The sequence below is a fragment of the Carassius auratus genome, chromosome 40, assembly GCF_003368295.1.
Source record: "Carassius auratus strain Wakin chromosome 40, ASM336829v1, whole genome shotgun sequence".
In the NCBI taxonomy this organism is placed as follows: Eukaryota; Metazoa; Chordata; class Actinopteri; order Cypriniformes; family Cyprinidae; genus Carassius; species Carassius auratus.
The window spans coordinates 17,360,129-17,386,023 of NC_039282.1; the positions used below are offsets into that span (position 1 = coordinate 17,360,129).

The 25,895-nt window shown below is 40.4% G+C and overlaps 1 protein-coding gene across 4 annotated transcripts in view; it reads left to right on the forward strand.

The window, feature by feature from the left end:
- Positions 1–25,334, forward strand: part of LOC113058736 (Down syndrome cell adhesion molecule-like protein 1 homolog) — a 111,427-nt gene extending 86,093 nt beyond the window's left edge. Inside the window, exons 13-33 of one of the 4 annotated variants that reach the window (XM_026226909.1) lie at positions 397–493; positions 673–801; positions 1,149–1,316; positions 1,595–1,665; positions 1,962–2,202; positions 4,739–4,924; positions 6,121–6,276; positions 9,396–9,535; positions 13,119–13,272; positions 14,891–15,008; positions 15,198–15,361; positions 15,823–15,921; positions 16,616–16,804; positions 17,257–17,544; positions 17,774–17,929; positions 18,053–18,083; positions 18,237–18,358; positions 18,553–18,705; positions 18,791–18,985; positions 19,147–19,458; positions 20,191–25,334. In XM_026226909.1, the coding sequence (XP_026082694.1) occupies positions 397–493; positions 673–801; positions 1,149–1,316; positions 1,595–1,665; positions 1,962–2,202; positions 4,739–4,924; positions 6,121–6,276; positions 9,396–9,535; positions 13,119–13,272; positions 14,891–15,008; positions 15,198–15,361; positions 15,823–15,921; positions 16,616–16,804; positions 17,257–17,544; positions 17,774–17,929; positions 18,053–18,083; positions 18,237–18,358; positions 18,553–18,705; positions 18,791–18,985; positions 19,147–19,458; positions 20,191–20,723 (3,702 nt within the window). In that variant the 3' untranslated portion in view covers positions 20,724–25,334. The remainder of the gene's footprint in view (positions 1–396; positions 494–672; positions 802–1,148; positions 1,317–1,594; positions 1,666–1,961; positions 2,203–4,738; positions 4,925–6,120; positions 6,277–9,395; positions 9,536–13,118; positions 13,273–14,890; positions 15,009–15,197; positions 15,362–15,822; positions 15,922–16,615; positions 16,805–17,256; positions 17,545–17,773; positions 17,930–18,052; positions 18,084–18,236; positions 18,359–18,552; positions 18,706–18,790; positions 18,986–19,146; positions 19,459–20,190) is intronic. The other 3 variants (XM_026226910.1, XM_026226911.1, XM_026226913.1) reach the window with 3 other exon arrangements.
- The last annotated feature ends 561 nt before the right edge of the window (positions 25,335–25,895 follow it).

Sequence of the window (25,895 nt, forward strand, 5' to 3'; positions counted from 1 at the left end):
GCCTGTCTGTGTGACATCACAAAGGCAGGCATCTGAGATTGGCTTGATTTGAGAAATGGGTAAAAACACTGCCAACACACATTTCAGTTTTAACAACTTGTAAAAGTGCATGTAGCATCCGATGACCGCTTAAAATAAAAAGATTAGACTAGGTAAAAATGTCAAAAACAAAGGTTCACAAGGACAAACTCATTTACATAATTTGTCCAATCACAACATATAAGGGAATACAAACAGTCAATAATTTAGCATTCCTACTTACTTACTTACTGCCAAAAGGTACATACATTTGTCCAAGTAACACTTTTACACTGTACAACAATACATGAAGTAGGCCTCAAAATGAGGAACAGAGAAAACAAGTTCTTCTCTAGAACACGTTCTCTCTTTCTGCAGCTGAAGCCAGCGGAGCGAGGGGATTCCGTCTTTTTTTCCTGTCACGCCATCAACTCATATGGCGAGGGCCGAGGGCTCATCCAGCTGACGGTGCAAGGCAAGACAATCAGACATGAACAACATGCTTACATCTTACATGATACTCTTTATCTGGAGACATAAAATCAATAGTTTACCTCCCGGCCCGAAGCCACCTCTTACTCTTCAGCCTCTCTCTCTCTCTGTCTTAATATCCTCCATCTATTTGAAGTCTATTTCCACTTGTTTTGTTGGCAGAACCCCCTGACCCCCCAGAGCTGGAGGTTCGAGAGGTCAAAGATCGCAGTATGAACCTCAGGTGGACACAGCGTTTCGATGGCAACAGCATCATCACCAGTTACGACATCGAGTACAAGAATAAATCTGGTGCGGCATTGCTTTGTTTCCATTTCAAGCTTGGATGAATTACATTGTGAGCATGCATTAAATATGTATTTGTATGTCAGAAGAATATGTAGCAAAATAAGCTCAGACTACGAGAAGATGAATGGGATGTGAATGGATTTCTGTGGCATTGTGACTCGTGTATTGCCTCATTTTGCTGTTTGCACATCTGCGGTGGTCCTAGTTTTCAGTGCATCGCTTGTTTTTCAAATCTGTATGATCTGACCTGTAAACAGTCCTCTTTGCATGCTAACACAAATAATGTTCCAGAACAACCTGGATGGAGGTGTGATATAGTAATGGATCCTGTTGTTTTGTCCTTGTTGTAGACCCATGGGAGCTGAAACATGCCACCCGTAAGATCTCGCCCACCAACAACCAGGCCAACATAGTGGAGCTCCACCCGGCGTCCGTGTACAGCATTCGCATGTACTCCTACAACAAGATTGGACGCAGTCAAGCCAGCAAAGAGTTGACCATCAGCACAGAGGAAGCACGTACGTCTCCCATCCCTGATCCGATCTGATTAAATCACCCTCATGCAGTTCCAAACCGTTACCTATTTCTTTCCGTGGAACACAATATTCATTTTTGAGGAATTTCATGGCCACTCTTTTCCATAATGTTCACATAAATGTACTGATTTGAATCTTGGGTACTTACCGACTTAAAGTTTTCAATCACAATGAATTGAAATCAATTGATGAATCACAATTGAAGCTAACTTGAAGGGAAGACTATCTGTAAATTTCATTTCATGTTTCTCTTTTTACAGCTCCTGATGGGCCACCTATGGATGTGATTTTACAGCCAATGACCTCTCAGAGTATCCGTGTCACCTGGAAGGTATGTCTGTGACTCCTAAACTTGCCATTCTTTGGATTTTGGAGCCTACTTCTGGGGACCCACTGTCCTGCAGAGTTTAGCTACAATCCTAATCAAACACACTGGAACAAGCTAATCAAGATCTTCAGGATCACTTGAAAAATCGGAGGTCAGGTTTGCTGAAGCAGGTTTAAGGAAAAAAAAAAAGGCAGAATAATGGGTTCCCAGAAGCAGGGTTGAAGACCTAGGCTTTAGAGTTTCAAATTCACTTACTGTATATCACTTAATGTATATCATTTTCTTTTCACTCCACTTAGGCACCTAAAAAAGAGCTCCAGAATGGAGTGATCCGTGGCTATCAGATCGGTTATAGGGAGAATGGTCCGGGCAGTAATGGACAATACAGTATAGTGGAGATGAAAGCCACAGGGGATAGTGAGGTGTACACCCTGGATAACTTGAAGAAGTTTGCTCAGTACGGTGTGGTGGTCCAGGCGTTCAACCGAGCCGGAACCGGACCTTCCAGCTCTGAGATCAATGCTACAACACTTGAAGATGGTAATGAGATCTATCCATCCATCCATCATGTTCTGGGGATTTCTCTTTTGTGTGATTGTGCACGAGTCGTATGTACAGGGTGACTCTTGCCCGTGGCCCTCATCCACATGCGTTTCACTGTCATTGCAGCGACAGTGATACTGATGCTGTTAAGGATAATAGTAATAACAACAAGCATATGAAAAATAATTATAATTAGCCTGTCTGCCGAGGCCCCTCTCCCTGATCCACTGCTTTTCCTCCCAGTCTAATTATGTGCAGCTGAGCGTATTGTCTCTCCCTCTCTCTTTTCATCTTTCCTCCAGATCCCTCTCTCCGGCTTTCAACTCCCCTCCTCTCTGCTCCCACTCCTCTCTCACTCACTCTCAAAACACCTTTCATTTATCTCTCCCTCCATCACCCAACTTCCCCTTCCACCCCTCCACCCACTTATGTCCCATTGTCTTTCTTCTCCATTCTTATTTTTGGAAAGCTCCTGGGTTCTGTATGTGCCACTGTTGAGTTCTTCCATCTTTTTTCCCCATTGATGACTTTGTTTTTACCTCCACCAGTGGTGTTCTTCTCAAGTTTAGGTTTTCACCACAGGCAGCTTTCGTCACTACCAAGTCTTTGAAGTCAGGTTGATGTATCTGTATAGAACAAAAAAAAAATAATGTCACAGTAACTTTGCTGGGTAACTAATTACTTTTACAATGTAGTAACTGAGTTACTAACTTACATTTTGGGAGAAGTAATTTGTAACTGTAACTAATTACTTTTTTCAAGTAAGATGACCAACACTGCAAATAACCACTCGTTACAACCAATGTATACAGAATACAATCTCTGAATGCTCAGCATGTTGAACCCTGAAGCAGATGGGCTACAGCAGCAGAAGACCATATCAGGTGGCTCTCCTGTCAGCTAAGAACAGGAAACGGAGGCTACAATTTGCATAGGCTCATCAAAATTGAACAGTAGAAGATTGGAATAACATTGCGTGGTCTTGATGAATCTCTGCTGGGACATTCAGATGGTAGGGTCAGAATTTAGCGTAAAGAACATGAAAGCATGGATCCATCCTGCCTTGTCTCAATGGGTCAGGCTGGTGGTGGTGGTGGTGCAATGGTGTAAATTAGTACAATTTGAGCATTGTTTAAATGCCACACCCTGCTTGGGTATTGTTACTGACCATGTCCTACCCTTTATGACTACAGTGTACCCATCCTCTGATGGCTACTTCCAGCAGGATAATGCACCATGTCACAAAGCTCAAATCATCTCAGACTGGTTTCTTGAACATGACAATGAGTTCACTTTACTCAAATTACCTCCACAGTCACCAGATCTCAATCTAATAGAGCAACTTTGGGATGTGGTGGAATGGGAGATTCGCATTATGGATGTGCATCATGGATCTGCAGCAACTGCGTGATGCCATCATGTTAATATGGACCAAAATCTCTGATGAATGTTTCCAACACCTTGTTGAATCTATGCCATGAAGAATTAAGGCAGTTCTGAAGGCAAAACGAGCAAGTTGTACCTAATTAAGTGGCCAGTTTTTCATTTATCCACTAAAAAAATTATATATATATATATATATATATATATATATATATATATATATATATATATATATATATATATATATAGGAGGATAATGATTAACCCTAAAAAATTAAAGTTTTGAAATTACCATACATGAGGGTGAATAATATATAGTTTTTGCCTAAGAGGAAAGCAAGATGCCAATACACCCATAAGATACAGTACCAGTATACCTGTTATAAGTGTCAGATCCAGAGAGAGAGAGAGAGACTGGGATTTGTGGGCAGGGTTGAAGAGTAATTATAAGTTGTGCTTGTGAACACTCCGTCAAGCCGTTCTATTCTAAATGGCAGTTTTAGTGTGGTCCACCAGGGCCAGACAGAGTCAGACCCTAAGGCTTCTTCAAACAAATACCATGATATCTCCTCTGTTCTCTCTCTCCCTCCCTTCTCACACCATCTCCTTTACTCACTCTTCTCTTCCTGCGCCAGCTGCACCTGCTCCCTCATAGAGCCAAGCCAGCTTTATCTCTTCTCTATACCTCCTTTCATCCTGTCGTCCGCACATGTTTTTTTCCCTCCCAGCTAGTCACATAGACATGCTCTGTGTTCCCTCAATAGTGCCATTATTTATTCAGGGACACAATTTGGCACCTCACCACCACCACATTTGCGGTGTATCCGGAAAAAAAAAATCAAACACATGAAGTAGGTGAAACAGCTCAAAATTTAGATAACAGTAATGTTTCACTTCTCCTCAGCTTCGGAATATGATTGTTTCCGTCCATTTCGAGTGTAGTTACAAGGTTGTTGATGCTCTTGGGCCATACCAAGTGCTCCAATTGCAGTGTATTACTGTCATTGTACTACATCACTGTAATTGTGCTCTTTCACTGCAATTTTTGTTTCCACTTCACCTATTGTATCTTATTTCCATTGAAGCCTGAATTATTTTCCTGCCGCTTCCTTCGCTTTTTTGTGACTGTCTCTCGTTTTTTCTCTCCCAGTCCCCAGCCAGCCACCCCAGAATGTACGGGCCATCACTGTGACATCAGATGAGGCGGTGATCACGTGGTCCGAGCCCCCACGGATGACCCTGAATGGGGTCCTGAAGGGCTACCGTGTGGTGTTCTGGTCCCTCTACCCCGACGGAGGTGGGTGCTGTGGGGGCCAGACACTGGGGCTCAATCAGAGTAATTATAACTATACTGTTACTTACTCACTAGCCACAGTCCCTGTAGAGCGCCCCCTACTGCTTGCCCATGTGTCTGTATCCCGGCCAGTCCAAACCACTGAGTGTATATTTGTGTGAAGACATGTGTATGTGTGTGTGTTGTTGTCTTTTATCTAAAATGAGTAAAATGTGGAATAAGAAATCAGCGAAAGCCTCTTCAGTGTCACATGACCCTTCAGAAATCATTCTAATCTGCTGATTTGGTGTTTAAGAAACATGTATTCTTATTATCAATGTTGTAAACAGTTATGTTACTTAAAGGGATAGTTTCAAAAATTAAAATCTGCTACTTTGCACTCACCCAGGTGATATTCCAAACAAGTATGTATTTCTTTCTTCTGTTGAACACAAAAAGACGACATTTTTAAGAATGTTGGTCACCACTGCTAGTAGCCATTGGCTACTGCAACTGTTTGGTTACCAATATTCTTCAAAATATCATCTTTTGTGTTCAGCAGAAGAAATTCATACAGGTTTGGAACAATGCTAGGGTGAGTAAATGATGATAAACTTAATATTTTAATGTCAATTTAGATCAATTTAATGTATCCTTACAGAATAACATTGTACTGAATTCAAAATGTCTGCAAACTTGTATGTAAACTTTTGGTAGCGTACTTTAACCAACTTGTTGAAGAGTAAAAATGGTTCATAAATTAGCTGAATAAAGACAAGTAATGTTAAGGCAAGGGCATATAATTTATACCAAACAGAACGGAGATTAAAAAAAAAAATACAAAAAGATAAAAAAAAAAAATTATATGGGTCCTTTTGTGTTTACTATGAATATAAACCTTGAACTAAGCCATGTTCAGTAGGACTCAAGGTTCTTCAAAAAAAAGCATGCCATTACCATGGTGTATTTCCAAATATAAAGGGTATTTTAACATCTTTAAAGAGCCATTGAATGTTTTGCATTTGGACATAAATATCATTATCTGCTAAATATAGCTATAGCAGTGACAAGCAACCCTTTGTCCAGCAAAATACACTATTTTTGTCACCCTCTGAATAATACCATGGTATTTTTGTGTAAGTGAAATGTGCAAACATGGTTCTCCTGTGTTCCTTCATGTGAAGTGTTCAAATTATGTGCTGTTATTAGTGACTAAATGAAAATGCAGAGAGTCATTTAGTTTTTTTCATGTCTCTCAGAATGGGGAGAGATGCAGAACATCACTACCACTCGTGAGCAGGTGGAGCTGAAGGGTCTGGAGAAGTTCACAAACTACAGCGTTCAGGTCCTGGCCTACACACAGGCAGGAGATGGCGTCCGCAGCAACGTCCTCTACATACAGACCCGAGAAGACCGTGAGTTTGCACACCACACTATGACCACCGATCATACCTCAACATATCTGCAGAAACCTAATTTCAGGAAGAAAAAAAATTCTGTGCTTGTTGTCTATTCTATTAGAGAGCTAAGCCATCATGGAACCTCATATGTGAATCACATGAAACGCATGAGAAACGTGGCGTGACATTAGCGTGTTGCTGTGATAACAGCTTTGTTATCTAATAAGCATAAAAATACACAGCATCCCAACATATTGGATAAAATAGTAAATTTGTAATTACACTACACTATTTTATTGCTCATTTTCAGTTTGATATATTGTCCATTAACATTTAAAGTAGTGGTGGGCATAGATTATTTTTATTTTTTAATCTAGATTAATCTAACTGTAATCTTGGAAGTAATCTAGATTAATGTTAAGTCTTTGAGAACGGGTTTCTCAAGACAGGTGGTGCATTAGAACAGGGGCTCATCTCCTGTTTCCAAAATGCATCACAAACTGCTTGAGAAAGCTGTAAACTAATTCCACATTGCACAAGGTGCAAACAAACTTACACCTGTTACAAACATAATCCTTCTGCAGTGCGTATGCGCTTCGTATTTTTTTTACGCACCCATGTTAAAGGATTCCAGCGTTCACGCGGTTGCGGTCCGTCAGTGCGTTCCAGGAGTGGTGCGTATCGGTTCACGTACCGAGTATCGGACTGCAAACGAGTCCTGTGTGAAAGCACAATGAATATGAGTCCGTGCTGCTTCTGCACCACATAGGTAATGCACACGGACTGCATACGAACTGCAGACGGAGTATGTGTGAAATAGGGGTGCATCTTGTCAAGGTTTCCATTGGGAAGATTCTTTAAAAAAAAAAATCCCTGAAGCAAACCCGGCGGCATCTTAGCTGCATCCATGTTAGCACGTCACGTTTGATGTGGTGATTTCACAGTAGGCATACACACAGAAGACTCGTTCTCGCCCCCTACAGATTCGGGTAGGTATACATCCGCGCTAAAATATCAAGGTGAAAGTCATCATAGCTCGCGTATTATAGACCCAGCTCCTAACCCAACTTTGAGAATAGATTAACGGCGATATATATTTTATTTTACCGCCCAATAAGAGTCTCACATTAACGCAGCACGTTAACGTCGATAACGGCCCACCACTAATTAAAATGTTTGGTGTTTGTAAGATCTGTTAATGTTTTTAAAACAAGTCTATTATGCTCAACAAGGCTACATATATTTGATAAAAAAAATACAGTAAAACAATAATGTTGTCGAATATTATAGAATATAATATGAGGGATCTTCAGTGTTTCTTCTTACTTTTAAGCATATTATTATTCCTTAACATGCACCCTAAATAGCCAGCTCACTAGGTTTTGGACCACAAAAACCTTTTATCAGTAATCGATAAATGTGACCATCCAATAAGCGTTAGATCCAGTCAGTGGAGAACCCGTTTTCAAACACACAGCCATATTATGTGCAAGCCACTTCCCCTTTACCCCTGCTCTATTCAAGCTAAAGGGTGTGTATATGAGGTCTTGGTGGGGGGAGGCTGTCGGGAAGAAAATCTTGCCACAAAACCACATTAGCTGGAGGCAAGTGCTGCATGATCCATGTCTAGATGATGCTGGATTGCTTGATTGCTGGATGCGGTCGCCGTGGCAACATTTAGGCTCTGATACCGCATTAGCACACTTAATGAGAATTAAGACGCTGAAGGAGGGGGGTCTGTAAAGTGGATATGTGCCTCAAAGCAGATCCTCCATCCAATACAAGGAGAAGGATTTATTCTTTGTGGATTAGCTGACATTAATTTTGTGCTTACACTGGTCGGGAATAGGATTATGGAGATATCCGTCTCTCCTCTTTTCCCTGGTGGGGTTCACGGGGGTTTAGGGAAATAAAGGGCGTCTTAGTCTTATAGAATGGGAGAGATGCATTTCCATTTAATTGAATGTAATATATGATTATTTAATATATGAGTTTATAGGCATGTGCTGTGTCAGTTTGTCAAGGGGCTACTTGTCCAAAATATTTGGTCCATGGTTTTGGTCCATTTTGCCTCTGCTCATAGCAAGGAATTATGCCGTTATATATCATCATATCATATCATTAATACAATAAAGTATCACAACAGTTTGTGTCACCACATTTTAAGACCTATACCCCCTCATGGATTGACCCTTTAGACTAAACCCTAGAAATGATGATGTTTGTTTTTTTTTTTTCTTAAACCTTCCTGTCCTCCTGAATATTCCAGACGCACTAAAAGTGAGACGGTTATTTATAAGCATTCTTAGATTATTTCTAAGATTACAGAAGTGTGATGGGGGGTGGGTCAATGGATTTGGGGGCAATCCTTCAAAAAACAAAACAAAAAAAAAAACATTACACATTTTACATTTTACATTTTAAGGCCTATTCACACCAACATGAATGAACGTTTCAAAAATGTGGCCCAGTTTTTAAATTAGATTTTTCTGTTCAGACAAATGGATAGAAATGGCATGGGATGAAAACACAAATTCGCTCACTCACAGTAGGTGGCACTTATTTGTTTGTGTTATGGTGTTTATCAAATAACGCCAAATACAAGAGTACACAGATAGGAGAGCAAGTTCTGTATTAAACTTCTTCTCTTCACTGTTGCTCAACAAAATTGTCTGTTCATAAGTGTCACCAAGTCATAGTTTTCAGTAGCAGCAGAGGCTCAGTCTGGGCATATGACCAAAAGCTCAAAACTTAATGGTTGTCAAATTTTCTTTGCAGTGGAATGAAAAGAGAACACCACTCCATATAAAAAATAAATAAAAATAAAAATTTTGGTTGCTTTGATGGCATGCAAATGTTTGAGTCGTTCTGAACACCATTCATTCAAATAAAAATCTTTACTGCATTTTATGCCGACTATACGCAAACCTTTGCATACATTTAAAACCTTGCCTATACTTTGAGAGCTGACTAAATAGGCAAAAAAGACAACCTGGCATCTTTTGTCTTCTTTCTAAGTCCAGAAAAACTCCATAAAATCTGGAACATTTTAGAAAACGAACTGGGAGGTGGTATATCCCACAGTGCCCGTCATACATTAATCTAGGGTTCTGTCTCTCTTTTTTCTCTCTCAGACCCCGGTCCTCCAGCTGGCATCAAAGCAGTGCCATCCTCTGCCTCCAGTGTGGTGGTATCCTGGCTTCCCCCCATCAAGCCCAATGGTATCATCCGAAAATACACAATTTACTGTTCCAGCCCTGGATCGGGCCAACCAGTGAGTCATTAAAGGGGGAAACTTGTTTTCAACATTGATTTTGGTGTTGGTGTGGCTTGCTTCAGTCTTTTTGTTCAAAAATGAAGGCGCACTTGTGTTTGTTGAAACAGACGAGTGTGAATATTCGTGTGTTTTTTACACTTATGTGATTTATTTCATATGGGTGTGGGAACACTATGTGTGGATTTTTTGTTTTTATCAGTTTTCTTTCAATTTTAAGGATAAATTAGTGTTTATTTCACCTTATTGTCTATTTGTGTCTGGATTTGTGGCGAGTGTATTTTTAATCCGTGTATGTGTGAGGTTGTGCTGCAGTATCAGCGGGATGTGTGTGTGTGTGTGTGCGTGCTAGTAAATGAGAGGCTCTTACTGCAGTGTGTGCATGCAAGCTCACCCTCCTGTCTCATTTGCATATCTGCGTCTCATCATGTTGCCTAGACAACCTCATCTGTTCATCAGGGAGGGCAGGAAACAAGCTGACAGCACACACACACACACACACATCTCACAGGCTCAATCACATTTATAACCGACTCCTCAACAAACACACACTCACACAATTTGTGTACTCTCACACTGAATTAATGTACCTGTCCAGATGTACACATGCTCACTCTCTTCCTTTCTTTTGCTCATTCACAAATCACTCCTCTCTCTCTCTCTCTCTCTCACACACACACACACACACACTCCAGCCTCTCGTAGAGCAAGGAGTGATTACTATGTAAATGAGTGTGAGAGGAGAAGGGGGGATGAGGAGGAGGTGGTGGAGGAGGAAGGGGGGTCAGACTCAGCGTGCGGGGAGTACTTTTGTTCCTCTTTTCATTATCTCCCTCTATCGCTCCCCGGATCACCGCTATCTTCACACTGGAGGAATATTTTAATATCCGTTACAACACTCCACCCCTCCCATCTGCACCTCTTGTACCTGATTCATGCTGAGAGACAGAGACAGACAGGGAGGAGGAGGGAAAAAGATTAATCGAAATTATCTAGAGAGAGAAGGCTCAGCAGCCTAGTGAGCTGCCTACCTAGACAGCATCTTTAGATGTCACAGACACACACCCATCACTGCCTTCTTAGGAAACTTTTTGATGCTCTGCAAATATGTTTTGTCCCTCTTGTAAAGGACCCTCTTCCTAAAATATGAAGGCAGTTATATATATGATCCATTTCAGTTTGGGGAAAGATACTTTTAAAATAATGCAGTGCTATATTGCATTACTCCCTTTAAAAATAACTAATTGCATTATGTAGTTACTTTTATGGAAAGTAATGCTTTACATTTTCTCATCTGGACTGGGCTTGATTTTAATAAAAATGTATGGTTGAATTGGAGCATCACAGGTAATCTGCAAAGATATGGGTTAATAAAATCAGATTAAATATTTAAAGGATAGTTGTGTTGTATTTCATTATCGCAGGTTTGTGTCATTCTGGATTTTCATTTCACTTTCATTTGAGAAAATGTTTTTGTACAAGTGAGATGAGTAAATGCATCACATTTAGTCTAGAACTACAATAACCATCATGTTCACACGGCGCACACAACACTGCTGCACTTACTCCCGATTTCTCTGGGACAGGAGCGCTGTCAGCCAAAAACAGGAAAACAAAGTAACTGGTGTTACGTATTTAAAAAGTCACTTTGATATTTTCTTGTAAACTAAAAAGTAATGCATTAATTTACTAGTTACTTGGAAAAAAGTAAACTGAAAATGTAACTTTCCTTATTATAATGTTTACTTTTCGGACATAGAGTTGCATCTACAGTATTTCTACTTATCATCTACATTGACTATATTTATTTTTTAATACCGGTGTATCACAATTTAAATCCATTGTTAAATTAAAGGTAAAGTGTTCCAAATCAATGATTTATAAGGTCCCATTTCAGTTATAATGCTCTGTCAGAAGACAGCTGCTTCTGTAGGCAGTACACAGCAAGGAAGCTCATTAGGATTTGGTTCAAAGCTAGAGAGAGAAAGGAGTTTCTGATTATGAACAGAACATGGAAGTATATTTATCCAAAATCCATTATCCTGAAACCATCATAAAAATCACCTCATCATGAATTGAGACAGCACCATGTGAGTGTGTGTGAGGCAGCGTTCAGTGGGATCGGTGGGAATGACACAGTGTGTGTTTGCATGTCTGCGGGCAGCAGACGTTCACTGTGACGAGCACGCGTTTGGACAGCGGACACACGGCTCTCTTAAACACACTACAATTACAGAGAGCTTGAAGCACAGCCTAACGTCACTTTATTTCTGTGTGTGTACAGTGTACAATTTTATGTTTTTGCTGTGCATTACAGTGAAAGGTGAATATAATAGAAGTACTCATTATGGAGTGTGTGTGTGTGTGTGTGTGTGTCTCATGCATGCTGAGGTGAGCAGCAGATCTCTCTCTCATTAGTCGGCCTCTATTGTTTGCGTTATCTGAGGCTGACTGATCTAGTGTGTCTAGGAGTATTGTCTTTTTACCCTCTCATCTACTTGTGTAAGGCCCCCTGGGTCTCTCTCTCTCTTGCTCTCTCTCTCTCTCACACACACACACACACACACACTTACACACATATAGACACAAACGCACAGACACATAGTTCAGCCTTTTTCACTCACATAAAGAAAAGCAGCAGAAATCTCTTATATTAAATAATTATGTTTGAATAATCATCTTCTCATTGTGCCACCACACCATAAATTACACATTCATCTCAAAGAGTCCAGTATAAATCCCACGTGAAAACCAGTCATCATCTTTCACTTTTAGCTTTAAATAGCATTCTTATAAGAGCTGGAGCTTAAAGCTAGGCCAAAAACATTCTCTGCGCGAATGTAAATACTTCGCAATTGCAGTTCCATTAAAACATTCATTATTGTGATGGTAACAAAGCTTAGTACCCAGCTATCATAAAATGTGTTACTTTTAAACTGGATCTGTTATTAAGTTGCAAAATCTTGAAGGGGGAATAAAAAGGTTAATTGTCAATAATGTATTCATGTTTTAAGCACAGCTCACTGAGAAGTCACTTTTAAACCGAGCAACTTTCTGTTTATCACGTTTACTATTGTTTGGCAAGCGTTCACAGGCAAAATCAAGTGGTAATAAATGGTATCAGGAACTTCATGTGAGGGTGTTAGATTTATTCATGCAGATTCCGCAATGGTTTCAAACTGGTCACATTAATTCGCAGCACTCACAATGTGAGTGTGGGCAACTTTTTCACCAACATTTAAAACTCCTGATCACAGATTCATACTGAAATTACAGGATTTTGCTACTAATATCGTAGAACAATGGTAGCTGTGGCCACACCTTTATTCAATTAGCTATTTTTTTTTTTTTTACATTTTTACATTTCTACTAGCTAAAAGAGAAAACGGACTAAAAGTAGACAATATATGCTAATACCCACTATAACAGCCCTTGTGGCAGTGCTGAGAATGTGGTGTACTAGAGTTTCATTATGATTTTTATTTAAAATTGCAACAATGCATTAAAAATTGCATGGCTAAAATATATGTGTCAAAGTTTGTGTTGTCTTTATCATCTTATGCAATTTTTGCAATGATCCCAGGCACCCAGCGAATATGAAGCCAATCCTGAGCTGCTGATATACAGAATCACCCACCTGACCCGGGGTCAGCAGTATCTGATCTGGGCAGCCGCCGTTACCACTGCTGGTCGAGGAAACATTAGCGAGAAGGTGACTGTGGAGCCTGCTGGGAAAGGTGAGTCCATCTAGAGTTTAATGGGATAATAAGTATTATTCATAGCTAAATGCCCCTTTTCATGAATGCTGGTATACTATATCAGCAATCAGCTCTGTATCTAAACATATGCACCAAAGAAGTCATCGGATCTCAAAACAGACTGTTTAACAGTTTGCACATGGAGATTGATGTTTGAGGTTTCCTGTCTGTAATTTAGCTTTATTTACTTAGCAGTCATGAAGAAATTGTGCAATTGCCTGATAAGGCAGATGACCTGAGTGAGAACTGGGTGTGACAGGTCATTCTCTGCCACTGATGCGCTCTTCTCTTCCTTTTTTTTTTTTTTTTTTTTTTTGATTTTCTCCTGACGGATAGAGGTAAAGCCTGCCATTTGTTATGTGGAGAGGAGTAAAAGCAACTAAATGAGAAAGAGATGGCAGACAATGACCCATCCATTATGCCAAACAATGAAGAGGGCAATTCAATCAATATTGCTTGGGTGTGTGTGTGTTCATATTTAATAGCTAATTCACATCTTGTTTAAAGAGCAAGAGTCCCTTGATGGCCGATTATTTCATGTAAGATTTCCAATGTGGTCAAAAAAAAACGTTGTTTGAATTCATTAAATGTTACTTATATAACATGACTTTAAAATGTAGAAAATATACTTTTATTGGGCCGGTTCACACAGAATGCATTTGTGTATTTAAAAATGTGTGGAGCAGTGCAATGGAATTGGAAAACAAAATACAATAAAAAAAATAACATGAGTTTCATGTTTTTAGAATAGATGACACTATGCAAAAGAGTTGAGCACAATGGTCCAATATGTCCGTCTAAGTTGGTACTGATAGCTTTGAGGGCAGTGTGTTGACGTATAGTGTCGTTGCACTTCAGGTACTCTATAGATCGTGCCTCTCTCTCACTCCCACTTCACTTTCTGTCTATATACTGTCCTATTACAATTAAACAAATACCAAGTGGTAGGGATGAATTTATTCCTCTAAGAAATGAGACACCAGCACTACACCGTTACATGTCATCATACGTCGTCGCAAGTGCCTACGTCAAAGATAATGCAAATGTTTATCACAAACTTCCACGTATTCATGGACGTAAAAACATCAGATGTGCATTAAAAAAATAAGAGTCCTAGCACCGGACTAGTATTTATGTTGTCAAATCAATGAGTATCAGTGAAATAGGTTGTGGATCTATTGTGTATTAATAACATTAGTGAACTTTTATCATAGGGACTTTTTGTAAACGTTTCTTCGAAGAACCAAACATATGAACACAAGATTGAATGCAACATAAAACAAATTATTATATGTTATTAAAATCCTTATATATGCAAACAATATATATCTTTGCTTGCTCGGGCAGCCATATTGTCATATGCTGGGAAATTTATCAATTTTTACCTGAAAAATCTTCATTTGAAGGGCTATCTGGCCCTTTCCCCTACACCTCCAGCCAAATTAGAATTGAGACACCCCTACCCCTTCACGTGAATGCGCAATACGAAGGGGTAAGGGGTAGAATTGGGATTGTGCCTAAGTCTACAAAATAAATAAATAAGATTTCCTTCTAGTAGACCAGTATATTAATATATGACTTTGTTTGTGGTACTCAGCTCCTGCTAAAATCCTATCTTTTGGAGGAACGGTGACCACTCCATGGATGAAGGAAGTCCGGCTGCCGTGCAGCTCAGTAGGAGAGCCAGCACCCACCATCAAATGGACCAAAGACAGGTCTAGAATCAGTTTTCGTCACTTTCCTGAGAACACTGTTTTTTTTTTCCCAAAGAGTCTTTGAAATATAGACACTTACAGTTTAGATTTACAAACCCAAATACCTCCTTTTTACTCTTCTGACTCTTCTTAGACATTCATCTCTAATTTATTAAAAGATGAGAAGGTCAATATGTTTGATCCTCACAGTGAGGACACTGCCATCCCAGTCACTCAAGATGGTCACCGGAATATTCTTTCAAATGGTACCCTGGTGCTGCGCTCTGTGAAAGCCGAGGATTCTGGGTACTACACCTGCACGGCCACCAACACACTGGGGTTTGACACAATCATCGTAAACCTGCTGGTACAAGGTAAGAAACAGCATACTTCCACAGTGTCCTGGGATACAATTCCTATCAACCAGTCAGAGTTTAAGGTTTGATTTTAGGGTTAAAGTTCTGTCACATGAAACTTGGCTACTTTTTATTTTTAAAGGTGCATTGTCAATGTTGACGCATAAAGCACAGATTAGAAGTCACTTTCAAAGTATGTGGCCTTCTGTTGATGAATTTGGCAAATTCCTGTTGCAAAGTCTGTGTGGGAGAAATCTTACGCTCTTCAAGCCAAAATTCTTGATTCCAAAGATTCCCACTGATGACTCTGTCAACCACAAAAATTTGCCATACATTAAATTTGACCTTATAAGTTGGGGACAGAGATAAGATTATGTCTTGTTCCAGGACAAGTAAACATTGATCAACAGAACACGTTTCTACCAAAAGCATGGTGGCCAAAATCGGAAAAATTGACTGCTGATGTCTGTCATTTATAGTGCCTCCAGATCAACCACGTTTAACAGTGTCCACCACGTCCACATCTTCAATCACTCTGGCTTGGATCCCTGGAGACAACGGAGGAAGTTCCATCAGAGGTAGAAAAACCGGTCCTGTCTCTTTCCAGCCTCCTCACACTTTTTATGCAGTAGGCTCCTCAAAGTACAATTATCTTTAGCTCTCACCATTTTTTCATTTATCTATCTCTAAAATTAGTTTTATTATGTTCTGTTTTTCTTTCTGTCTGTGTGTCTTTGTCTCAGACTGTTTAATCTGTCACTGAGTCACATGTTACTGTCAAACCGCTTGCAAGTCAAATTAGGTAAAGAACAGAAATGTGGTGTTTATTTGGGGAATGATGGGAAGAGAATAAGGAGCACACAAGGCTGTCAGTGGGTAAATCCTTTTGATGTGGCACCATTTATTTTGCCATCTGCCAAAACCAAAGTCAGACACCAAATCCGGGCCTCTCCTAATGAAGGGCGACGCCATATTGTACATCTATTTGCATAACTGTACAGTCAGCATCTCTCTCTCTCTCTCTGGGGTACTAATGGAGGTTTACAGCAATCTGATCAGCCCTACTTCTGAGATTAGTCTGTAAAGTCAATGTGCCATCTAGTGGTAATGTTCAGAAATCTCTATTAAAGTCTTCTGAGTTAGGCTTGCAACTCCAACTTCACGAGTTTGATTCCGAGGAATCGCTTGAACTAGAAATCTAATATATAACATAATAATAATAATAATAATAATAATAATAATCATCTATTTTATATGTGTGCACATATTCAGGTTTCGTGCTGCAGTATTCAGTAGATAACACGGAGGAGTGGAAGGACGTCTTCATTAGCTCTAGTGAACGTTCTTTCAAGTTGGACAACCTGCGCTGTGGTACCTGGTACAAAGTCAAACTTGCTGCAAAAAATAGCGTGGGAGCTGGACGCATCAGCGAGATCATTGAGGCCAAGACTCACGGCAGAGGTGAGCGGTTCCAGCTAATTCCCTATACTCTACACTTTTTGTAGCTTTTGTAAAAAGTGTACGTGTGTGTTCATACTGGAAGATCCACTTTTCATATACACTACCATTCAAAAATTTTGGGGGTCTGTAAACTTTTGTTCATGCTGTTTAGCCGTATTTTTAGCAGCCATTACTCCAGTCTTCAGTCGAACATAATCCTTCAGAAATCATTCTTATAAATTCTGATCAATTGAACGTGTCCTTGCTGAATAACATCTTATAAATAAACACAAAAACATTTGAACAGTAATAAATATCCCATTCTAGGATACATCTAAATCAATTGGGTGTTGCATGTGACATTTAGACACATGAGTGAAAAGTAGATCTTTATAGATTATATGGTACTCTATTGCATCAATACATCACACATTAATGTATATTGTAAAATGTGGTCTTTTCTTGTTTTGCAGAGCCACAGTTCAACAAGGACCAGCCCCTGTTCACTCACATTAACTCCACCCATGCCCACCCCAACCTTCAGGGCTGGACAAGTGGCGGCTGTCCCATCACTGCTGTCCTGCTAGAGTTCCGCCCCAAAGGCACCTGGGCCTGGCAGAGCGTGCGCACCAACGCCTCAGCTGACATCTTCCTTGCTGAGCTGCGTGAGGCCACTTGGTATGAGCTCAAAATGAAGGCGTGCAACAGCGCCGGGTGCGGAAACCAGAGCTCCCAGTTTGCTACACTGGATTATGATGGCAGTAAGTTTGCAAACAGGAGAGTTTTATTTCTGCCAGCATTAGTACAGATGTACAAATAGATTTCCTACAGAGCCAGGGAATGTATTACAGTTTGACACAAAATAACGTACAATTAGCAGCTTATTTGTTTAATTAAGGTGTTTTTAGTCCTGAATTTTAGAGATAAGAAGCATTGACGTGAGCTTTATTTAGATCTCTGTACTTATCTTATATTTCCTTTCCTCCGCAGGCACTATTCCACCTATTAAGTCAGCACGAGGGGAAGGGGATGATGTTAAAAAGCTTTTCTCTATCGGCTGCCCTGTCATCCTGGTCACTTTGGGCATGGCCCTACTCTTCATTATCCGGAAGAAACGCAAAGAAAAGAGACTCAAGAGACTTAGAGGTGAGAGAGAAATAGGCAGACAATTTAGCGAAAGTTGTTTCAATAGAATTGTATAGTTATTACTCATTTCTAGAATAATTTTACAGGAGTATTTCATAAAATTACTCTGATTTCCATCTGTAGATGCTAAGAGCTTGGCTGAGATGCTTATCAGGTAAGGATATATTTAGAAGTCTGTATTCATATTAAACACCAAAATTAAAACGTAAACATTCAAATCTGTGTTTAAAGAAGTGGCAGTGGCAATACTTTTTTCCCCTATGTGTTTGTTTGTGCGTGTCTGTCTGTGATTGATTTGTACCTGGAGCAGTAAGAACAATCGAAGTTTTGACACTCCAGTGAAAGGCCCACCTCAGGGACCTCGACTGCACATAGATATCCCCCGTGTGCAACTACTCATCGAGGATAAAGAGGGAATCAAACAGATAGGTCAGTGTGTATGTGTTTGCAGACATGCAAGTCATACGCTATTATAATATATTTTTGTTTAAAATCTAAGAAAGAGATGAGTTGATTCCTGAAAGATACGTTGATGAAAAGTAAAGTAAAAATGAATTTATAATATTTTTTTAACATTTTTCGTCAAGGCTTGTGTTTTTTTCTGTCTCTGTTGTGTCCAATAGGTGAAGACAAGGCCACCATCCCTGTGACGGACACTGAGTTCAGCCAATCAGTGAACCCTCAAAGTTTCTGTACGGGTGTGTCTGTGCATCACCCCGCCCTCATCCAGAACACAGGCCCATTGATTGACATGTCAGACATCAGGCCAGGCACCAGTACGTCACAGCTCACCCACTCATCAGATGGAAGATGGTATAATTAGTGAATGTTTCATACACTCTCTGTTTTTACCTTTCTCAGATCCAGTATCAAGGAAGAGTGTGAAGTCTGCGCACAGCACGAGGAACCGCTATTCCAGCCAGTGGACTCTGACTAAATGCCAGGCGTCCACACCTGCTCGCACTCTCACCTCAGACTGGCGGACAGTGGGCTCCCAGCATGGCATTACAGTCACAGAGAGTGACAGCTACAGCGCCAGCCTGTCCCAGGACACAGGTCCACACACATTTCAGATTTTAAGAATATTTATTGTCCCCTTAGCCAGACTTGGTCTTATTCTGGCCAAAAACTGCCTACTTTGACAGAAGTGGTCTATTTCCCTCATGTATTGTGTTTTACAGAGTGTTCACACTCATTCTGTCCTCTCCCGTCCTCAGATAAGGGACGAAACAGTATGGTGTCCACAGAGAGTGCGTCCTCCACATACGAGGAGCTGGCCCGAGCGTACGAACATGCTAAGCTGGAGGAGCACCTGCAGCATGCCAAGTTCGAGATCACCGAGTGCTTCATCTCCGACAGCTCCTCTGATCAGATGACCACCGGCACCAACGATAACGCGGACAGCATGACCTCTATGAGCACACCATCCGAACCGGGCATCTGTCGCTTCACTGCCTCCCCACCCAAACCACAGGACTATGATCGCGGCAAAAACGTGGCAGTGCCCATTCCCCACCGCGCTAACAAGAGTGAGTAAACAATACATTTAGGTGATTTTAAGGAGGTAATCATAAGCAATTTGGAGCTATAAAGCTGTGATGCAAGTTAAAGTACAACTTGTGTCATTTCCAGAATTTTTTCCTGTTATTAAGGGTTCAAGCATGTAGACCTGCAACCCTATTGTAATTGTGAGGATTTTTAGTATTGTAAATCTGCCATAAAACCGATAAGACCAAACTATAAGGCCTAGAGGCCTGTAACTTGGCCAGATGGTAGAGTTAAATTTGGAGAGAGACTGGCAAAGGCTCAACCCAATTGGCCAAAATGAAAATGCAAAACAGCTCATAACTCCTAAACTGTTTGTCATATACTCAGGTGTCTTATATAGTTGTAATTATTCGTTCAAAACAAACAAAACAGCTACCTCATTTCAGGTACGCAAATGTTTCAACTTTCTTTCTTTTTTTTGCTCAAAACCTACTTTTGTGAACTATTCCTGGTTTTTTTGCCTGATCGAAACAAAACCAGTTTAGAAATATTCTCCGGAATATTCTCAAAAGGGTCAGAGCCTATTTTACTAAAACTCCTATAAATCTTGAATAGAATAATACCATATTTCGCTGAACACCAAGGTCCTGTGATAATATTAGTCCTGTGCAAACCAGCATCTCTTGATTTGACCTGGATTTGGTGAGTTATATATCATTTTTTTTCTTTTTTGCATTTCTTGTCATTTTAAAATTTTGGCCTCTTTTCTGCAGGTGAGTACTGTAACCTCCCCCTCTACATGAAGACAGACCCTTTCTTCCGAAAGCAGGCGGAGCTGCACGACCCTTGCCCTGTGGTCCCGCCCCGCGAGGCCTCCATCCGGAGCCTTGCAGCCCGGGCATACCATACGCAGGGCCGCCACATGACATTAGACCCCTCCAAGCATCAGGCCCTGACACTGAGCCACGGTGGCCTGAGCAGCCTGACCAGCTCAGGGGCCTCTGGTACATCGGGCCCGGCTTCAAGCGGGGCCGCTGGGAGCTCCAGCATCAGCTCAGGCACCGCCACCCTTCCCCAGAGGACTCTCACCATGCCCAGCACCTCCTCCACCTCCTTGGCCCCAAGCGGGGCAGCCGCCGCTGGAGCAGGAGCCAGCACGAGCTCCACGGGAGGCAGCGGCCCGACGCCTGGCAGCTCCAAGGTCGGGGGATCCAGAGACTCTCTGCTAGAGAGCAGCTCATCCGGCCTGGGCAGACTGCAAAAGCAGAATGCTGGGGCATACTCAAAATCCTACACTCTGGTGTAGCTCAAACACATACAGTACGTTTAAACACACACCTGGAGTCTGGGGCGGAAATTAACCATGGCGGTACAGGGGTCTCCCTTTCTTTTCCTCTCTGTTTCATTTTTCTGCTCTCTTTTTTTATTCTTCTGTTCAAGCTTTTATATCTGGCCTTCTCCAGGATTAAATATGCCAAACCCCAGGACCTTTTCCCCTTTTCTCTTTTCATAATTCTGTCCTTCTCTCTTGCTTTATTCCCCTCTCTCCTTTCTCTCCTCTCTGTCAAAGACATCTTGGACCTTATGCACGAAATGCTTTCCATGTGCACTTGTTCATTTGATTTCGCAACTTTCGCAAGCGGTTTTAAGAGATATATCGTTTCACATGAACCTGTCTAGATGTGTTAAGGCGGTCAAAAAAAAAAGTGTCTCTTTTTATGTCTCTCATGCTGCAACGCATTGCCTTGGAAAGCTTATGCATAAACAAAATCGACCACGGTGTCCACCTTCCGCCCCTCCTGACCACAATGGTCAGGAAAAACAGCTTGAAGATGAAAGTCCCGACCACCTGAATCCAGTTTCTGGGGATTTTTTCATGCAATTGATGACACAGTATAGAGTGTTATTGACTATTTTGTAAACAAACAAGAAAACAATTTGTAAAAAAAAAAAAAAAATTCTGGAGCCATTTTCACTGCGGATGTATGGTTACTGTACTTAAATTTTTTTGTTCGGTTTTCTATTTTCGACATTTTGAACTTTAGCACTAAGGAGGGCCGGGTGGTTCCACTGAGCTTTCTCAAGCTCGTTTATGTGTGGTGTGTGTGTGCCCATGTGTATGTGTATGTGTAAATATATAGGTATACATGTGGCCAGCACACACCTTTAAAGGACCCCTCGACCTGGCCTGCACACATGGTCTCTTGGCATCAGATCGGCTTGGAGATGCCAGGTGCTGCCCACTGAGCTACTGAGGTCTAGAGTCTATCTGAAAATGGGGGGACATGTTGGAGAGAGTATTAAAAGGGTAGACATATCTCTCTTTTCATCATCTCTCGACTCCCTTTGATATGAAAGAAAGGCTCTTGTTTTCTGTTTGTTCGTTCATTCATTCGTTTGTTCAATTGTTTGTGATTGATGCCATATACTTATCACCCCTCCTTCCCCACCTAGACCTCCCCCAATAAGGTTACCACTTCCTCTGTCTCACTGTGAACGCCCAACAGCCTCTTCTGGATGGACCGAATGCAGGCAGGAAGGCGGGAAGAGGGCAGAGAGGTAGCAAGGAAGTAGAGACAGATGGGCCCGTGAACAGAGAAGGAGAGATATCTGCTGTCGCTGTGTAGCTTTTCTGCATTTATTCATTGTTTCTCTTTATCTTTGCTTTCCTTCCCCACACGAAGACTCTAGCGGTCATTCCTATTCAAAGGTCTTAGAGACTCTAGCTTTAGGTAGCGCAGGGGTGGATTAAGGAGGGAATAAGTGAAATGTAGGAGGGGAAGGTTTCATTCGACCCCGAAACGGATCGAAATGCCGTTTAACCCTCCTCCGTTCACTCGGTTTCCAAAGCAAAGCCCCATCACAGAGAAACTTCCAAAAATCGACAAACTCTCCCAATGATTTCAAAGGAAAGAAAGTACTACATCAGGGCTCCTGCAATACAAAAGAAAAATATATTGCAATGTTTGTTGTCAAAATATATACATATATATTTCTATCTAAAGATATAGTAAATATATACGTGGTGAGAGCAGAGATTTAATGCCATATCTAATTGAAAAAGAAAAATGTTATTTTAAAAAAAAGATTTGAAGACAATCGCTCAGTGGGAGGTGCAGGAGTAAACGAGAGGAGATGTCGATCACAAAACGCTGAGATAAACGGGTAACATAACTAAGACAGAATGAAAAAGAACGGCAGAGGGTGTGTTTCGACATTCCGCGGTTGGGAATTCTGGGAAACGACCTTTGAGGTTCCCAAACGAACTTCCTGTCATCGTTATAATCAGCCGGGCTGCATAGTGCAACACGCCTGAATGGTATGAAGGCCACGTTTGTGGACAGTTCCAAACACACTCTCTACAGTTGCTTAGGAACAATGGAAATTTGCCACCGCAACTCCAGCTCATAGATGGACACCTGAATCCATGCACCATCTCTACTCTAGTTTAAAATACCCACAGTGCTTTGAGAGCTTTCTGTCAGGTCCTAAAAAAAAGATAGTTCACCCAAAAATAAAAAAGTGGCCATTATTTACTTATCCCCATGTTGTTCCAAACCTGTATGAAGTTATTTCTTCAGTGAAAAACAAATGGATATGTTTTAAAGTGTTTTGGCTATACAATGAAAGTAAGGGTGTCGCAATATTCTGGTTCTGATGAAAGATTATACTGGACATAATATCAGAAATAATCCATTACCAGTACTATGTGGTTGACACTCTAACATCGTATGTGGTGGTATTGCACCTTGATCCCGGTAACCACACATCATAAAAAAGTCAAATGAAGATGACCCAGTGTGTAGCTACTACTACCAAAAAAATCATGTCAGAGCATATGATAGAAGATAGCGAGACATTATACCTACAACCAAAACATGTTTGCTAGTCATCGAGGAACCATTTTTGGGGGGATTTCGGGAGATGGGATGTTAGATGCCCAAGTCTGCAGGAGGTGCCGAACAACCAAAACTTTTTTTTGTATTCTTTTGTGCCGTTATGGTTCAGGTCTCTGTACCTTCCTATACTCATATTTTGAGAGAAATTCATTGGCAGCAAAAAATTTTTTTTCCTGATTACAATATTTGTTCTTCCCAAAATTTCTATAGATAAAGTAGTATACTCATTACTGTAAACTCTTTTGGCCACAATAATTGTGTAGTGAAAATCAGATTTTTTTTTTTGACCGGTCTAAATGAACAAAATTTGGACCCCATTAACTTTTATTGTATGGAATAATTGATTAATAGTGAATAAATGATGGCAGAATTTAAATTTTTGGGTGAACTATCCCTTTTAGGTGAAACTGCTCCTCTGATTAAAAAATGTAAGCATTCAGCATGTCTAATAGGTCTTATCTTATATATCAGGGGAAAGATTGGTACCTTTATGTACTGTATATTTATTGGTGGCTTAGAACATGTAACCCCTGCAGACTTCAGCACTGGAAATAGCACACATTTATTGTTTGTTCAACAGGATTCAGTTTAATGTAGCTGCCTGAGCACATCTCATGTTGGGAAGACTAAGGGTACAGAGTAGAGACATGTTGTGTTGGGTTTAAAATTGAGCTGATTGAACGATAGTATATCTATTTATGGCATATGGAAAAAAAAATCTGACCAGGAGATGTTTCTTTTTCTTTTTTTCTTTTTTTGATGGCTTGATAAATTAGGATTGTGTTGCGGTGTACCCAAAGTTGTGTAAGATAAATACATTTGATCACACAGATCTAATCCAAACTTGACATAGAGTTGCGAAGAATGTGGACTTGTTTTAAGAACAGTAAATGAAGTATGTGTTCTCCTTACTGCTGCTCAAATGCCCACTGACTGGGTCACTAAGTCTGTCTGATGGCAGACGTGCCCAGAGCATTTTGCAATGAACATTTCATTAGGATTAGACAGATATCTATATCAGTATTCATGCCTGTTCAGGTGAAACATCTTGTGAAAATATTCCCTTGACCACCCAGAAAGCCCCCACGTCCAATGTTTTTCACATTTAAAAGACGGTTGCTGACTTTTTTTTTTTTTTATTATTATTATTTATAAAAATATATGTATCCAGCATAGTTTTTTTGTTTGGTTCTATGATGATTTACGTTGAAAAGAAAATGCAGTTGTGTTGCGCAACAGGGCAGGCCTGTTTAACCAGTTGAATCAGGGACCCCAAAGCTCCAACCAATCACAGGAGAAGCTGTGTGGAAACGGGGTGGAGTCAGGAATAGACATCCATCCCCACCCGAATGATCCGATTAGCCCCTTTTCCTCAACCATTAAAAATTCCTGCTATACCCAAGACCTCCCTGTCAGCATAATTTCTAATCTACAAATAAAGACTCTTGTATATATAACGGTTTTGTATAAATAATTACTATTTTCGACATCTCCATTAGCAACCAGAGCACAATTATGAGTCTGGTTAAAGGTATAACTTTAAATGTGAGGGGATTAAAAAGACAAAAAAGTATAAAATCTAATAAAAATTACTTTACACCTTGAGTTACAAAATGGGGCACATAAACCCAGACCAAATGTCTGGTGTTTGATTTATTTTCTCCTTTTTATAATTTCTCTTATGTTTTTATTCATTTTTGTTGTTGGTTGAATTTTGTTTGTTTTTACTTTTGTTTTGTTTCTACCTTTTGGTTAAATTGACAAAAAATGGCATTGCATGCTCTGAATATTTTGCTGGTTATTAAAAGAAAATGGAGATAAATAAATAAAAGGGGGGTAAAAGTAAAAAAAAAAAAATGTTGAGGGGATTCCTAAACTTTTATGGAAAAGTTTCTTCAATTTGCAATTGCTTGTGTTTAAATATACAGATTTTTTTTTTTTTTTTATATGAAAACAAAACAAAAACAGAAAAAGAGTACTCCAACACCTTGTGCAATAAAGCTATCTTTCTATGAATAGTGCCTCGTCCCTTGTGTGATTTTTTTCATATGCAAAATAAACATTATCTATCTAAAGTGATGTGACATAGAGCAAAGTATGGTGACCCATACTCAGAAGACGTGCACTGGATTTAATCCATCCAAAGTGCACACACACAGCAGTGTACACACACAAGTAAGTATCCGTATATATTCCATAATTTATACATTAAAGGGGGGGGGGGTGAAATGCTATTTCATTCATACTGAGTTTTTTACACTGTTAAAGAGTTGGATTCCCATGCTAAACATGGACAAAGTTTCAAAAATTAAGTTGTACATTTGAAGGAGTATTTCTGTTCCAAAAATACTCCTTCCGGTTTGTCACAAGTTTCGGAAAGTTTTTTTCGAGTATGACTCGACGTTAGATGGAGCGGAATTTCCTTATATGGGTCCTAAGGGCACTTCTGCTGGAAGAGTGCGCGCTCCTGTATAGCAGAGCAGAGAGAGCACAACAGACATTCACTGATCAGAGCGAGAGCGTCGCGAAATGTCACAAAAGGAGTGTGTTTTTGGTTGCCAGGTCAAGACAACCCTGCA